At 39.3% G+C, this 16,804-nt stretch overlaps 1 protein-coding gene across 2 annotated transcripts in view; it reads right to left on the reverse strand.

Annotated features, from left to right (window-relative positions):
* Positions 1-16,804, reverse strand: part of itpkb (inositol-trisphosphate 3-kinase B) — a 113,341-nt gene that overhangs the window by 29,721 nt on the left and 66,816 nt on the right. For both annotated transcript variants that reach the window (XM_041252742.1, XM_041252740.1), the window contains exon 5: positions 2,792-2,996. In XM_041252742.1, the coding sequence (XP_041108676.1) occupies positions 2,792-2,996 (205 nt within the window). The remainder of the gene's footprint in view (positions 1-2,791; positions 2,997-16,804) is intronic.

A 16,804-nucleotide genomic window follows, 5' to 3' on the forward strand; every position in this document is an offset into this window, starting at 1 on the left:
ATCTTAAAGAGCGAGCTTGGAAAAGCCTTGAGGTCCTAGCATCTGAGCTGGGAATTAGATCAGTGAGGATGATAAAGGGTTTTGTAATACAGCTGTGGGCAGCCTTGTCTACTGAGGGCATGAAGGCTATGGGTCAGTTTTTCAAAGGGGACAGTTCTCAGGGTTTAGAGACAGAGGTTTTTAAGCTTCAAGTTAGACCTGCTGTCGATCAGGATGCTGACTCCCCAGGACACCTTTTATAGTTTGGAGCATTCTACAGCCTGCAATTTGGAGCGTTAGAAAAGAAAGCATTGGACAGGCTGTGTGTTAAGATTAGGAACTTTAAACTGTTGAAAGATGTCCCAGATACGCACCGGAGGGAGAGATTGGGTGTTGAAGGTTCTGTTAAACCTGCCTGGAATAACCTGTATAAACCACCAATCCAGAAAAGAGTAGGTGTTCTGCACACCATTGGCCCTGTGAACTCGTTTCTCAGTATTATCTAGTCAGAGGCAGAAGATAAGTGTTTTTTTGTCAGTAGAGAGAAACTGTATTTCATTGTCTTTGGTACTGTCCAAGTCTGCAGTCTCTCATGAATTTACTAGACGAGTTGTTCAATTATTTAGGAATGAATTTCTCCCATGTTGTTTTCATATATGGGGTTAATTTTTCTATGGGGAATAAGTCTAAAGTTAAATTGGCTAATTTTCTTATTGGTCAAGGTTTGTTTTAAAAAAGCAGAAAAAACAAACTGAGCAATGTACTGACTGCTGATGTAATATCTGTGTTTAAAGTGTTGGTGGCTTGCAGAGTGCAAATTGATTTTCTGTATTATAAATGAGTACATCCATTGGAGTTGTTCGAAACAGTCTGGGCTGTTGGTGAAGTGGTGTGTTGTGGAAGAAGGAAGTTTAATTATGAAGGTGTGAGTTTTTAATAAATAAATAAATATTAAATAAATAAATAAAAAATATAAGAGTCAATGTATAATAGTGTTTGTGTAAATATGTATATATATTGTATTGTTGTTGAATTGTTTGTTTTAATGTATAAATTATGATAATAAAGATCTTTTAAAAATAAAAATATCTATCCATCTTTTTTCTTAACTCTAAGGAGTAGAATATTGCACAGCCGAACGAGTGCTAAGGATCCCAGGAAGGCACTTGAGCCGCAGGCTTCCCGTGGGGCAATAGGCTGAAAACACAGAATACTAGAAATAACCAATTTTACTTCAGCAATTAAATATATTAAATTAAATATTTAAAAGGCAAAGCTAAGGTAATTAGAAAGGTAATAATTTAATACCAGCAAGGTCTCTCAAGTACTCAGGATCAGCTGAAAAGGAAAATGGCGATGTTACCAGGGCACGTAGCTGTCTTATGCTGAGGGGGCGGAGCAGCAGCTATGTCAGGTTCAGGTTCAGGTGACTTAAAGGGAAACACCCATTTGTAATGGTTAATATTCCCTACTTGAAAGGGAATCTGAAGGAAAAGATTTATTCAACTTGTGCTGAGGAAAGCGGGCTTGTTTTTGTTACCGGGAAACGGTTAGCTATCTGGTATTTTAGTTAGAACTTGGGGGAAGTTTAGTTACATGCTCCTACCCGGAGTTAGGGTTTGTTTTGTTTTGATTTACTTTGTTTGTAAAATAAACATACAAGCACCAACCTATTTTGGAAAACCACTGTTGTCTGGATGCTTGATTTCATACTAGAGGACAGTGGGAAAAGACCCGAAGTTGACAAAGCACACCCCACTTTGCCACGCATGTCAGTCAATAGTGGAAACAGCTGGTTGACAGCGAAGAAACCATTGAAGGGTGGGAACAGTTTCACTCTCCAGGTGAATTAACCAAGCAAGTGCAACACTAAATGAAAACATGGCTTGCAAAAAGCAATTTGTTTAGCCAAGTGTAGTAACATATATAATGTTTTAAAATAATATACAAGTTTACTATAATGTGTTTCTTTCAAAACTACACATTTGAGATATATAATATATTGTATGATTTCTGGAATTCTTTTGTTAGCTACAATCACTTTAAAGGAAAGCACAGCAGTAAACAATGATGATAAAGAAAAGGAACAAGTGTGTAATTGCCCTGAAAATAAAAAAAAGCCCTTTGAGGTTCTGAGAAGGTGGACAGGCCATTTAATTCTCTTTACTTGAAGCTTTTTATGGAAATTTTAGGACAGATTTAAAAATACACTTTGGCAAAAAAATGAACAGTGCTATAAAAAAAGCCTTGAAATAAAACAAAGGATAATGCATCACCAAGTGGTAACACATTGAGGGTTTTCTATATGTCAGGAACTGATGTCGTTTGAATAGAAATGCCACAGGCAGGCTCATTTGGTGACAAAAACATACAGTACTACATCGTAAATCATAACAGGAAAGCACAAGCCTTTCATCTCTGCACTCTGCCCCGCAGCATCCATTTCAGTCTGCATTTAAATTGCAATCACCCAGTCCACAATGTTAAAAAGCTTACCTAGGTAAGTAACTTAAAAGGATGGACACTGCTATAATACTGAAACATGTATATCACCACCTCTGTGGGTCTAACCTACAATTCAAAAGTTATGAAGTTATGTGGATATTGCAAAGGAAGCTGTTTTACAATCTGTGAATCTGTACACATGACCTTGTGACTGAAATGATTGCACCACTCAAAAAATGTCCAGCTGTACTTCCTTATTTCTTACTGGTTTTGAAACAAGAAAAAAAAAAAAAAACAGTGTAAGATTTGCCCAATCTTAGTAAATGTAGTCTAATAAGTCCTAGAACCAAAGTATGGAAGTGCCCACCTTAATTCCCTCTATTCGGAAGCCCAGAGTTGCTGTTGAGCTAATGGTCTCCCTCCACTGCATATAGCGAGGCTTGGTCACTGCCTGTTGTTCCTGCTCCTCTGGCGTTGGCGCGGTTGGGTCCACCTCAATCATTTTCTGGTACATGTCTTTCCGTAAGCTGGGCTTCTTACGGGCTTTCGTTAGCTCCTCTTCCAAGTATGTCCTTAAAGTTAAAAGAAAACTACATTATTCATGCATCTAACCATAATTGTATTCCCTTTCACCAAGAATGGAAAGCAAGATCTTACCTTAAACTAGTGCTGGGAACAAACGCACGAAAACTGAAATTTATATTTAAACACTTCAAATAAAAGAAACGTGTAAATGGCATTGTAAAACGAAGGGGAAAAAACTCACCATTTTGGTTCTCATTTATTACCATCCACATAAAAGAAAGTCGCAACAAAATATATAATATAGACATTCTGTATAAAAATCACTACACAACCATTTCCTGCAAGTTGGGCACTGTTTAAGCGAGACATCTATCCCTTGAAATTCTGACACACTTTTTTGACACTGATGTCCATAGAGATCACTATACGTGCAGACGCGTAATCTGGTTTGTTTACTTTTTGCCGTCTAAAACTTTTACATAGAGGCTCTAATTGCTGTGTTGATCGTATGTTTTTTTTTTTTTTAAATATGCTTTATATCTCAGATATCACACAGAGCTGTTTATCATTTGCCATTGTTTTAATTGTAGTGCAACCTTTGGTGAGGTGGTAAATAAGTGCAACGTATTTTTATAATTTCTAGTGAATACGAGCATCTAACTTTTGTATATGAATACATGTCAAAAAATATTAATTCAAATATTCAGATATTTGTCCGAGCACTACCTTAAACCCATAACACTGGTGTTGACATTGTATGTCTGTACTGTTGTCAATGTATGAAATTGCAGAGTATATAAATCTCACTGACCTTCAGCAGCAATGTATGAGATTTGTATTGTGAAACAGCCCTTTGGAACGTCACTTACTCGAGTATGCCATTGGCAGATTTTTACCCACCCCTGCCGTTACTGAAAGACAGCAAATTCCCGATTTACTGGATTACACTAAACAAAGCAGTGTTTAAACAAACAGCGAAAGAAATTTGAGAACTCTAGTAACGAGGTAGCTACAATATTTGTCTGTCACTGTCTTGACCCAAATCTTGTGCAGATCTTTAAATCCAAGACTGTGGAGAAGTGGACAACAAGCGAGATACAGGAAAGGCTGGATGAACATCAACGTAAGCAGAGGAGGAAAGCGAATTGCTATGCTTTCTGCCGAGCAGATTAGAAAGCAAAATAGTACAATTATGGGTGATGGTGAAGAGCAACAACTGACTCCAGAAAACTCTGTTTCATGTCTCAAACTTGTAGCGACATTGGAAAGAATGACTGGAATGCTGGAGCACGAACAAGAGCAAACTACACAATGGCAAACTACACAATGGACTAACAAATCAGCCAGTTTACCACAGTCATGGCAGTACCACAACCGACAGCACCAGGAATGTCTAGTCTGCAGTGATATGAATCACATCACTCAATTTCACTGTATGCGACATGGATGGTGTTTTAGGTGTCATTCCAGTGTACATCAGAAGTGCCTAGGCCCCCAAATAAGCTTATTTTCAAAGCAGCCAGATGGTGTTAGAGGAAACATCAGTAATCTGTCTAAAGAAGAAGTCTTTAAGGTAATCTATTCTAACTTTTGTTCGAGCTTGCCTGGATCATTCAAGGTACCCACCTTGGTAGTGCCTGGCCAGAAGGACGATTTAATACCGTGCACGTTGTTAAACAGTTCAGACAAACTAATGGGTATTGGTGTTTGATGTCTACCCAAGATTATGGTAGAACAGTGAAACAGTGATTGCTAGTTCCTGCAAGTACTCGCTAGTCTGGATTGATGGAGTGGACACACCATTCCTTATAAAGTGGGCTCTATAAAGTTAAAGAATGTAGTCACCCTTTCGCCGCAGTGAACATCTTGTTTGGAGTAGGCTACCAGCCTGTGCTCCCCTTTCAGTCAGCAGCACAGTGCTGGTAGAGCCTACCACCGTACCTATCAGGCCCAGAAATATCTTAGTAGGACAGTTAGTCCCCCCTCTGTGGGGTGACAGATGGGTCCCATTGAAAGTGATAAACCCTTCCATCAAGTCTGTGACGTTAAGGAGAAATGCCAAAATTGCGGACATGTATCCCTGATTTGCCCTTGAGGATTTTGAATCCTCTGCAGCAGTGGACCACACAGAAGATAGCATCCAAGGGCAGGGTCAAAAGGTTGCTCAATGGGAGTAACTGTGACTTTATCTACTAGTGATTCATATAATAGGAGACTTGCGGCCCTAACTGCCCCTAATGAGCAGCAGTTGATTCCGAAGTTACAGAAGCTTGGGTTGCAGGACATCGACATAGCATCTGCTGAAGTGTCCCGTACTAGAAAGCCAAGTTAGTAGACCTGCTTGGGGAAAAATGGAGATGTGTTCTCTAAACAAAGATTGGACTGCGGAGAAGTGATGGGTTTTGTACACGGCATGCATTTGATTGACGACAAACCATTCAATCCCGTAGAGGAGAATGTCACCTTTCCATTACCACAAGTTGACAAGTTTTGGATGAAATGAGTGGTTAACATGTAGAAAACAAAGTACTGATTAGAGCAGAAGCCTCACAACGGAGTGAGGTAACCAGTGGAGTACCACAGGGATCAAACTTGTTAAATTTGCAGACGACACAAAAATAGGAGGAGTGGCAAACACTGTTGCAGCAGCAAAGGTCATTCAAAATGATCTAGCCAAGATTCAGAACTGGGCAGACACATGGAAAAAATGACATTTAATAGGGAAAAGTGTAAGGTACTGCACGCAGGAAATAAAAATGTGCACTATAAAATATCATATGGGAGATACTGAAATTGAAGAAGGAATCTATGAAAAAGACCTAGGAGTTTTTGTTGACTCAGAAATGTCTTCATCTAGACAATGTGGGGAAGCTATAAAAAAGGCCAACAAGATGCTCACATATAATGTGAAAAGTGTTGAATTTAAATCAAGGGAAGTAATTTTAAAACTGTACAATGCATTAGTAAGACCTCATCTTGAATATTGTGTTCAGTTCTGGTCACCTCCCTACAAAAAGGATATTGCTGCTCTAGAAAGAGTGCAAAGGTGACCAGAAATATTCCGGGTTTAAAAGGCATGTCCTATGAAGACAGGCTAAAAGAATTGAATCTATTCAGTCTTGAAAAAAGAAGACTACGCCGCAACCTAATTCAAGCATTCAAAATTCTAAAAGGTATTGACAATGTCGACCCAAGGGACTTTTTCAGCCTGAAAAAAGAAACAAGGACCAGGGGTCACAAATGGAGATTAGACAAAGGGGTATTCAGAACAGAAAATAGGAGGCACTTTTTTACACAGAGAATCGTGAGGGTTTGCAACCAACTCCCCAGTAATGTTGTTGAAGCAGACACCCTGGGATCCTTCAAGAAGCTGCTTGATGAGATTCTGGGATCAATGAACTACTAACAACCAAACAAGCAAGATGGCCCGAATGGCCTTCTCTCGTTTGTAAACTTTCTTATGTTCTAAAATGGAACAACAGGATATTATACTTAAGTCAGGCAGTGAGATTGCTTTGCCTATAGCCTTAGTATGGAAGAAGAGTGGAGAGTTGAGTGTGCAATGATTTCCGTTGGCTTAATGCCATAGCACTGAAGGATGCACATCCACATCCTCATCAAGCAGACATCCTTGCAGCCCTAGGAGGGAACTCCCTGTTCAGTACAATTTAACTTCCAGTTTTTACAATAGATACGCTAGGTTTTTACGAGTATGACCGTTTACCAAAAGGTTTGTGCAATAGCCCAGCATCCTTGCCATTTTTGGAAATCAGAACTTTTTCAGTCTCCTGTGTTACCTGGATGACCTTCTAGTGTTCGCCTCGAGTGAAGAAGAGGAGAACGGAGATGGTCTTCAGTAAGCTGTGGGAACACAATCTTAAACTGGCTCCAAAGAGGTGCTACTTGTTTGTCAGGTCAGTGAAGTTTCTTGGGTACGTTGTCAGTCAAGAAGGTGTGTTGACTGACCCAGGGAAGGTGGGCACAATCTCTTCTGTTACAAAGGAAGATTTCATGGGAATAGCAGGGCGAACACTATGCCCAAAGAAGATTAGATCTTTTCTGGCAATGGCAATATTACTACCAGCATTTCATTGAAGGATGTTCAGCGATCGTGGTTGACCAAAAACAAAGAGGAAATTAAAGACAGGAAGAACCAAGTTCCAGATCCAGGGGTTAGGAAGATAACATCAGCTGACTGGACATCAGTGTAATCAAGCATTAGAAGAGCTGAAAGCAGTGCTAGTGAACAAGGTTGTGTTAACGCACCCAGACTTCAGTCATCCGTTTATCCTGTCCGTGGATGCTTCATTTGATGTCCTTGGCACAGTATTATTTTAAGTCCCCGACGGAAAAGACAGAGAGCGCCCTACAACTTTTGCAAGTCGATCCTTGGAAAAATGCACAGTCCAAGTACCCAGTTCATCAAGCTTTTTGCTGTTAAAGTGGTCAGTATGTGAGTTTAGCTTCTGGCTGAAGGGGCACCTATTCACGTGGACAGACAACAATCTGCTTACGTACATTCTCATAAAGCCTAAATTGGACGCTTGTGAACAATTGTGGGTGGTGAAACTGGCATCTTACAAATTTGACCTGAAGCGGGTGCCCGGAACCTAGAATGTAATAGCTGATGCTTTGAGTCTTTGAGCTGTTTGTAAAAGTGAACATAAGCCACCGGCTTAACAGGGAATCATATAGAAACTAGAAACTTGTTGAAGCAAGTCAGTAAACCATGCATATATATATATATATATATATATATATATATATATATATATATATATATATATATATATATATATATGCACACACACACACACACACATACACACACACACACAGTGGCTTGCAAAAGTATTCAGACCCCTGACCAATTCTCTCATATTACCGAATTACAAATGGTACATTGAAATTTCGTTCTGTTTGATATTTTATTTTTAAACACTGAAACTCAGAATCAATTATTGTAAGGTGACATTGGTTTTATGTTGGGAAATATTTTTAAGAAAAAAAATAAAAAAACTGAAATATCTTGCTTGCATAAGTATTCGACCTCTGTGCTGTGGAAACTCCCAGTTTGCACCGATGAAAGAAATTGCCCTAAAGAGGACACAATTACCTTACCATTGTCCTCCACCTGTGAACCATTAAAGTTGCTGTCACATTTTCTGGATAAAAACCCCACTGTTGAAGGATCATTGGTAAGGCTGTGAATCTGAAGGAAAATGAAGACCAAAGAGCATTCCACAGAAGTTAGAGATAAAGTAATACAAATGCATAGATTAGGAAAAGGGCACAAAATAATATCCAAGTGTTTGGATATCCCAGTGAGCACAGTTGGATCAATAATCAGGAAGTGGAAGCTACATCACACCACCCAGGCACTGCCAAGAAAAGGCTGTCCCTCAAAACTCAGTGCTCAGACAAAAAGGAGACTTGTGAGAGAAGCCACAGAGAGGCCAACAATCACTTTGAAGGAGCTACAGAGTTCAGTGGCTGGGAGTGAAGTAATGGTGCACCAGTCAACCATATCAAGAGCTCTGCATAACACTGGCCTGTATGGGAGGGTGGCAAGAAAGAAGCCGTTACTCAAAAAGTACCATCTGAAAGCACGTCTGAAGTTTGCCAGAAAGCATGACAGTGACCCAGCTGCGATGTGGGAAACGGTTTTGTGATCAGATGAGACCAAGATAGAGCTTTTTGGCCAAAACCCAAAGCGCTATGTGTGGAGCAAACCTAACACTGCCCATGCCTCAAGACACACCATCCCTACAGTGAAGTATGGTGGTGGCAGCATCATACTGGGGGGATGCTTCTCATCAGCAGGGACTGGGCATCTTGTTACAAAATATAGAGATATAGCAGTGGCTGATAGCCCTAAAACAAAAAATGACACAACGCAGAGTCAGTCATTAACAGCAGTATAGCAGAGCAGGCTGAAGCGTTTCGCAGTGTGTGTGAAAGAGGGTGCTGAGCTGCTACATGTGATGCCATGAGAGAGAGAGAGAGAGCCGCTATGTATGTACAGAATAGCATTTCATAAGAAATGTCCATTCACAGTATCAGGACAAATTTACAAGAGATTATTAATTGTTTAGGTGAGCCAGTGAGGTTGTCCCATGGTCACTGTGACATATTTTGAGAAATGGTTCTGAAAATACAGTCTACATTATTCAAACCAGAGACCAAAACTCATGCAAGAACAGGCTACCAAGCATTCTGCACAATAACTTTTGAACAATTATATAACTTAACATAGTTACAGACAGACGGGCACCTCCTTATATACCCAGATCTTGAAAATCACTCATAATTTCCTTAAAGCATCACTATTGTTCCCTATAAACAGTTCTCCCTTGTAATTTCACAATTCAGTTATACATTAACGCTTGACAGCAAATTACACATACAGTAACTTACTTCATAAAAAGGTCACTGCTTTCAATATTCAACAATTCAACAGTTTTTGGTTTCAGTCTCGTAGCAAAATTAATGAGGGAGGTCTGAATGTATGTATGCGCCACCAAATATCCAAATACTAGTGCTATTTGTGTTAAAGAAGGTCTACACTAAGTTTCATTACAAGCAATAGATATGTTCCATACACTATAAACATAAGCACCATTTTGCTAAATTGTGTGAATTGCTGACTACTAGGACTAAGTAAAACACATTTTACTTGCTTCCGTAAGCTAAACAGAATAGTACAATCTAACTACTGTATGTCAATTAATTTTACGGACCACCATGTATGTGGCAACCTAAAGACAAACAGCTAGATACAAGTCCAGTTTTTTTGTACATCACTGCAGTTTGCTGAATAATCTTAGTGTTTGGTACAGTTGGTTAATTAAAACTTCACAGGAATGTTTAAAATTACTTTTAAACAGAGCTTCATAATTTTAGTTTAGTTATGATAAACTGGCTCTGTGTTTGAATTAGTAATTTGGACAAGTTGAGCCATTCGTCATTTCTAAACTCTTCAGAATGTGGTGTGCTTTTCATGAGGTTTAGAACCTTTCCATCTGATTAAGCAGCAACATGAGAGAGTCATATATTGTTTTGTTTGGACTGCCTTGCTCAGAATTAGCTAATATCCTGACCATCTGGTTACTTCTATATTTGTACATCAACTCTGCTATGTTCCAACAAGGCTTGAACCATGTAAACACAACTCTATTAAGTAAAACAGAGGCAGCTGGGTGGCAGAAGGATAATATCCCCAGAGCCTCAGAAACTTGGTTTCAACTTGATATGACCCTTACAGCTTTCTTGGATTAAGCAAGTGAAACCCCTTGTGATTCCTATTAAAGTAGAACATAAAACAAAAGAATCTGAGATAGGGTCAAAGTTACAATGTCCCGGTCCTTCTCCTAGGTAGCCAGAAGGATCTCAAAACAAATTGTTAGCAGGTGTACAAAGACAACAGGCACTGCTGATTGGATTCCAGCTTCAAAATGTTTACTTAAAATTGAGGAACTAACTTCTTGTTCTTTTCGTGGAATGTGGAACATGTAATAGTGGAATATTAAATTCCACGTGTAAGCAGCTTATTCCGAATAAGGTAAGCAGTATTCTGAATAAGATATGTGGAATATAGAGCTATCTTGTGGAATGTTAGTTTATGCAAACAGAATATTTCAAATACTTGCCTTTGCCCAACCATAAGTACATACCCTAAACTATGCCGTTTCACTGATCAATGTGTAGTTATAGCCATGTAAAACATCATTAACTGACACTGCGCATCATTGTTTTGTTACTAAAGTTTCAACTATACCTGCAGTGAACCGGTCGCTGCCAAGCTCACAACCTCTGTCCTGTCTAAAGCTGCACAGACAGAACGAGGATAAAACCATAAAATATATGCCAAAGCCTAGCACACATGAAATAATCACGCATTCCATATACAACACAGCTGTAGCCAAACATTTTGCATCAACTAGAATTTCAGAATTGAGACATACAAAAAAAAACATATATTAACATAACGTTTCTTTAACATTATGTAACCAAGAAACTATAAAAAGATATTGCAAAAGTCTACCGGAAGCCATAACTGTAGTACAGTATTTCATGTTAGATTTCAAAATGTCAATTTTTTCCTTTTTTGAGTTTTTCATCAAGTATAAATGGAAAACTTCAAAGTAGTATGTAATTCATTATGTTATCGCAACATTATTCAGGAGGTTTTGTTTGACTTCATGAAGCAAAATTAGTTAATTCTATAGGTTGATGCAAACCTTTTGGCCATAGCTGTATATACTGTAGTGTTTTTGCAAGGATAGTAGACAAAAGATGCATGCTATTCAAGAGGGATGCATTATACAAGAGGTAAACCACATCTAAAACTGTATACTGAATTAAATAGCTGCTGATTAATCCTCAGTACACATACATATATAAAATACATTACTCTTCAACTAGTATTGGGCTACAAATTAGGCTATCCAGTTTCCCAATATTTAGGGCCTTCAGCTCAGTATGTTTGCCAAGTTTCATGCATAATTATATTATAAATTGCTTTCAGCTCCCCTAGAACCAAGTGGCTTAAGGAAAAATAGTGGAATATAAATATATTATTCACAGTGCCAATTGATGGGATTGTAAAGATTTTGTTTTTTTGTTAATGCCTGTCTCTTTGGCGAAGTTTGGGATCACAGCTGCTTTGCTCACAATCTAACTATCACAAGGCTTTGCACAAAGCCCCCTTGAGGAAGTCTTTACTTAGACAAATTCACACCACCTGAACAGTGATCCTGACTTAATTACTACAAAATCCATTGTGGCATTAGCTCTGTATAGTTATAAGGCACAGAGTGTGTTTGAGAAGCTATGTTACGTGTAGAATAGCAATTTGTTTCCTAACTTTACAGAATAGTTCAGGCCATCTGCAACTTATTTGCAGACCACAAGTGGTCACCAGGGTTTTTAGTGATGTTTCTGCAAGTCCTAAAAACATGATGGTTCTGGATCATTGTTTTACATGTGTTTCGTAAACAAATCTAAATTTAAAGTCCGGGGATAAGTTGCTTATTGCTAGTTGGTTGTCTTAAGAGGTGGTATTGAAAACTGGAGCCGCTCTGTCTAACACATGGAACGGTGTTTTGACAAATAATGGATTTGTAATAAAATTCTTGAACATTCTATAAATTTCAGTATCATTAATATTAAGCATTGCAGTGATTGTGTAAAACATATGGAAATCTAGACAATAAAGTTACATTTGAGACCCCACACCTGTGGTAGAAAAGTAAGGACCTTTCAATAACAAAGTGGGGAGTACAGATGTCAAGATTTAAAACAAAAGATGATGGTTAATTGGAATAATTAACCCAAGTGTGAACAAGGTCTGTACTTTGTTATCAAATACTGGAAAATAAATGGACAGTGTTTGTAGCTATGAAGAATTATCAGGTTAAAAAGGATTGCAAAGTTGAGCTTCTTGTTTCAATAAACCACGCCTGTACTTTCAAGAGAGTACACTTGATCTGCAAAGACAAGTGGGTCATTGAAACTGGACTGAAACTGACAAAAATGTCTCTCTCTAATTGGTTTGTGATTGATTGATTGATTTAAATCTTTGATTATTTTCACTGATTGGTGACATTCGGTAACTATGTGAACTGTATAACTGAATCCCTTAATCAAGCTGTTCTGTATTCAATAAACTGTTTTACTTTACCAGTTGTTATATATTGTTCTTCATACACCTTTTGAAGTACTGACACTTTTCCTACTCATTGGATAAGGGATGCTATATTACAATTACATCATCCAGGGCTATATTAGTGGTTTTCCCAGGTAATTTGAGACCAGGGATGGGCAAAAAAATGTTTTACTGTTTGCAAAATGTCTATTTTACAATAAAAATAGTACTTTCTATTTTATTTTAAAATAATTTTCCAAGATTATTTATATTTATATTTCAAACACTTTTATTAAACTGGAAACCTATGTTGCAAATCGTTTTAAAAAACAAACTCAATAAAATCTCAATAAAATTCTAACATGCACGTATGTTCATTTTCTATGGTAGTAGCATTATTATTCCTGAACAAAATCCACTTGACCCAGTCCTTATTTATTATGACATGGGTTAACAACAAGCTTCTAAGTGTCGTGCCAATGGGTGGCATTTTATGGTTAATGTTAATATTTCAGATGACATGCATCATAAAAACGTACCATCGATTAAAAACATGAACTGCATTAAAAAGGGTGTTTTCAACGACTTTGTAAGACTTGATGAAACAGAACTGTTCCAATATTACTAACCTAATCATGGCTATCTGGGTTCACAGAACATGTAACAATCATTGTATTTGTCATCTCTGATTTTTTTTTTTTAAAAGTCACCTCTGAGGTTGGTTAAATGCAATTATGTGTTAAATGCTTTCATTAAGATCCCCTTATTGCACAAAGCAGATTTGTTAATGTACTGTGGTAAAATTGTAATTTTTTAAAACTGCACTAACATGTGCATCGTTTTACAGTTACCCCTCCAGCTATGTTCCATTATCCCGTGCATGATTTATTCTAAAGTTGTGCAATAAGCATTTATTAACAACAAGGTTTGCAATGGGATTACAAGGGACAATGGAGTGTATAAAGGAATTCAAAACATAGAAAAGATGATGGTATGATGACATCAAAATGGGCGTTACCTCCTAAAGACCCCAAAACCTGAATATTTTATACCGATGCCACTTAGCTGAGCCCGTAATGCAGTCGTGGTCACCCCCCCCCCCGAGGTTAATTTCTATTTCAAGGAACCAGGGTTTAAAGTGCGAAATGTAGCCATTACCCTATGGGTGAGTCTACCATCGCAAGGGCAAGATTGCAGAATGACTGGAATGCTACCAAGAGCTAAACCAAGAGGCTGCCCTGTGCTTAACCACATGGAGTCCTAGTAACAAGTAGCTATGGTGAAAATATTGAGGGAGAAACTCATCTCTATGCCTGTGTTGTAAGGGTAGACCCGGAAGGCGCCCTTAACACTAGTTCCAAAGAAGCACCTAGAATAAAGCCCACGAAGTTGTCATGCTCCTGGTGGAATGGGCAGTGAGCTTCTCTGGAGGGGGCAGGTTGGCTCACTCATAGGCTGCCGTGACTGTATCTGCTATCCATTTGGACAGCCTGTTTAAACAGGGCTTGACCATGGGACTCTGTCCTATAACAGATAAAAGATTGTTCGGACTGTCTCCAACTTATCTTCCTGTCAACGTAGTACACCAGAGTCTGCACTAGGCAGAGCGTATGGAGCGGTCGCTCCCTGTCAGACTTGAAAGGAGGTGGATGGAAAGCCGCCAGTTCCACAGACTGGTTGACATGAAATGCTGAGATAATCTTTGGCAAAAAAAGCAGGATAGATACGGAGCATAACCTTTGTCCTGACTTCTGCAAAAATTAAGCAGGCTTTCAAAACTGAAAATGCTTGCATCACACTCACCTGCTTTGCGGAGGTGCTTGCAAGCAAGAAAGTCGCTATAAGTGATAAAGATTTCAGCTCAGCTGAATGTAAGGGCTCAAATGGAGGCTTCATTAGTACATCCAACACCATGTTAAAGTCTCCAGCGAGGAACAATATCCTTCATAGGTGGCCAAAACCGCTGAGCTCCTTTCAAAAATTGCCCCCACCAAGAAGTGAGCACCTGGGGAGGCCAAGTCAATTTTGACATGGCAAGCTGAAATAGCTGCCAGATAGACCTTTAAAAAGTAGAGGGGGATTTCCCCTCATTAAGCATGTCCTGCAAAAGTTGCAGTATAACTGCCATGGGACAAGTCATGGGGTTGAACCCACGAGTCAGACACTACATCTGAAAGACGGTCCACTTGTACCCGTACTGGGAACACGTGGACACTGCTCTGGTATTTTGTAGAGTCTCAATAACCCTACTGGACAGACCCAGATGGCTCAAATGCAGCCTTTCAGGGGCCAAACCCAAAGCAGCAGGCTCGATGAGTCGGGATGCAATAAGGTCCCCTGTGCCTGACCTGAGCAGGTCGCAGAGCTTGGGTAGTCTCAGTATTGAGCAAGGCAAGCGGTGGTAAGGCATGGTGACAGAGGTAGAATTATTATTGGTGATAAATCCCCCTCCCGACCTGTGAGGGCACCATGTAAAAGGAAAAGAGTGCCCTGGACTGGATGGCCAGACAATTCATTCCCAGGGTTAGACAGAAGTCAGTCATCTAGAAAGGGAGCGGAGCTACAATACACTAAATCATCGACCCGGAAGGGAAAAGATTGCCAAATGTGGATTGGAGGAGCGGTTGTAATCATTAACCAAGGGGTCATGACTGATGGCATAAAAGAGAATGAAGCAAAGTGATCTGTTCCTTTGTTATGGTTAACGCTAACTGGAAGGAGTGTCGTATTGTTAATCGTGAGTGTTTTGTTTGGTTTTGTCATGTCTAATTGTACTTGTTTGTTATTTAGATGGCTAACATGATCCGGAGCTGTCGCTTCAGCACAAAACCCAAACAATACTGCACTTTGTAGATAAACTGTATTTGCACCACGAGCACTACAGCACTCACTTTGGACTGGTTTGTATATTATGAGTGTATTAAAGACTGTGTTTATTGTTTCAGGACTGAACCCCAGGGTTAAACTGAGTAGCACACAGCCTAGTTTGCTACCATTCATTTTTATTTACCGTCTGTCATCAGACTTTGGATTATAAATAAAATACCCTTGCACCTGGATTGTCACCGTCTGTCTGTTATTGATCACCGCATCACTCCTGCACTTGCACACTACAAACCACTTTGCAACAGGCATATAACAGTTGCCTCGGCCACTGGTGAGCCAAGGCATCTACTGCCAGCGGGTCCCCGTCTCCCATTATGGTGAACCAGGGGGGACAGTGGGTTGATTCCTGGGAGGCAGAGATCTATCTCTGCTCTCCCACACCTCTCCTAAATGAGGCTTACCACCTCAGGTCAAGGATCAGTTGGAGGCCACCATCCCGCTTGGGCACAAGGAATTACCAGGAGTAGAACCCTTCCTCCAACTAGAGGGGGTCTATCATGCAAATTTCACATTTTTGCAGCAGAGCTGCTACCTCCTGAGACACCACCACGGCATCCTGTAGGACCGTGCTAGAACTGCAGAGAGTAGCCGGTCTGAACGGTTGTAAGCACTCAGATGTCCGTGGTGCACTGACGGAAACTAAGCAGCCTGTGAGGAGACCACAAGTCAGCCGAGTTATGTTGCTTGATCCCTGGGAAAGAGCAACTCGGCTGCTGGCTTCACACAGAGAACAAGGCCACTGCTGGACATAACAAACAACAGTCTGTTAGTGCACAGTATATGTGCAATTAATAAAAAATAAATAAATAAATTACAGCATAAATAAATTATTGCATAAATTATGTAGCACAATAACTTGTGAAACTTATACAGTCATAAGCAACAAGTACTTATCTGATAGCCTCTTCCTGTCAGGCCAGATCTTGAAAGGAAAATTAGATTTACTGTATTAGATTTTGTAGAGTAACTCTGTAATCCATTACATGGTGTAATCTGGCATACATTTCTGGTCTTCAACCACACCAGACTGCATAGGTATTACTGTAGCATGGTGCCATTTTTATTTTTTTTAAAGAAAATGTATGTTGGCTTTGTTTGGATATAGACAGTCTCATGATAGTCTAGTTTCTAATAGGGATGTGCAGATATTTGTATTTTCCAAGTAATTACCTTTAAAATATTTGATGTTGTTAGGTATTAATTAAATGGAATACAAGATGTTTATGCAATGAATTGTGAGATTGTTTTCCTGGGCAAGATGTCATCTCTGATCAAACTCTACAAAGAAATACATATCCCAATTTCCAGAGCGGCAGTTTAAGA

Source organism: Polyodon spathula, chromosome 6, assembly GCF_017654505.1.
Source record: "Polyodon spathula isolate WHYD16114869_AA chromosome 6, ASM1765450v1, whole genome shotgun sequence".
Taxonomy (NCBI): domain Eukaryota; kingdom Metazoa; phylum Chordata; class Actinopteri; order Acipenseriformes; family Polyodontidae; genus Polyodon; species Polyodon spathula.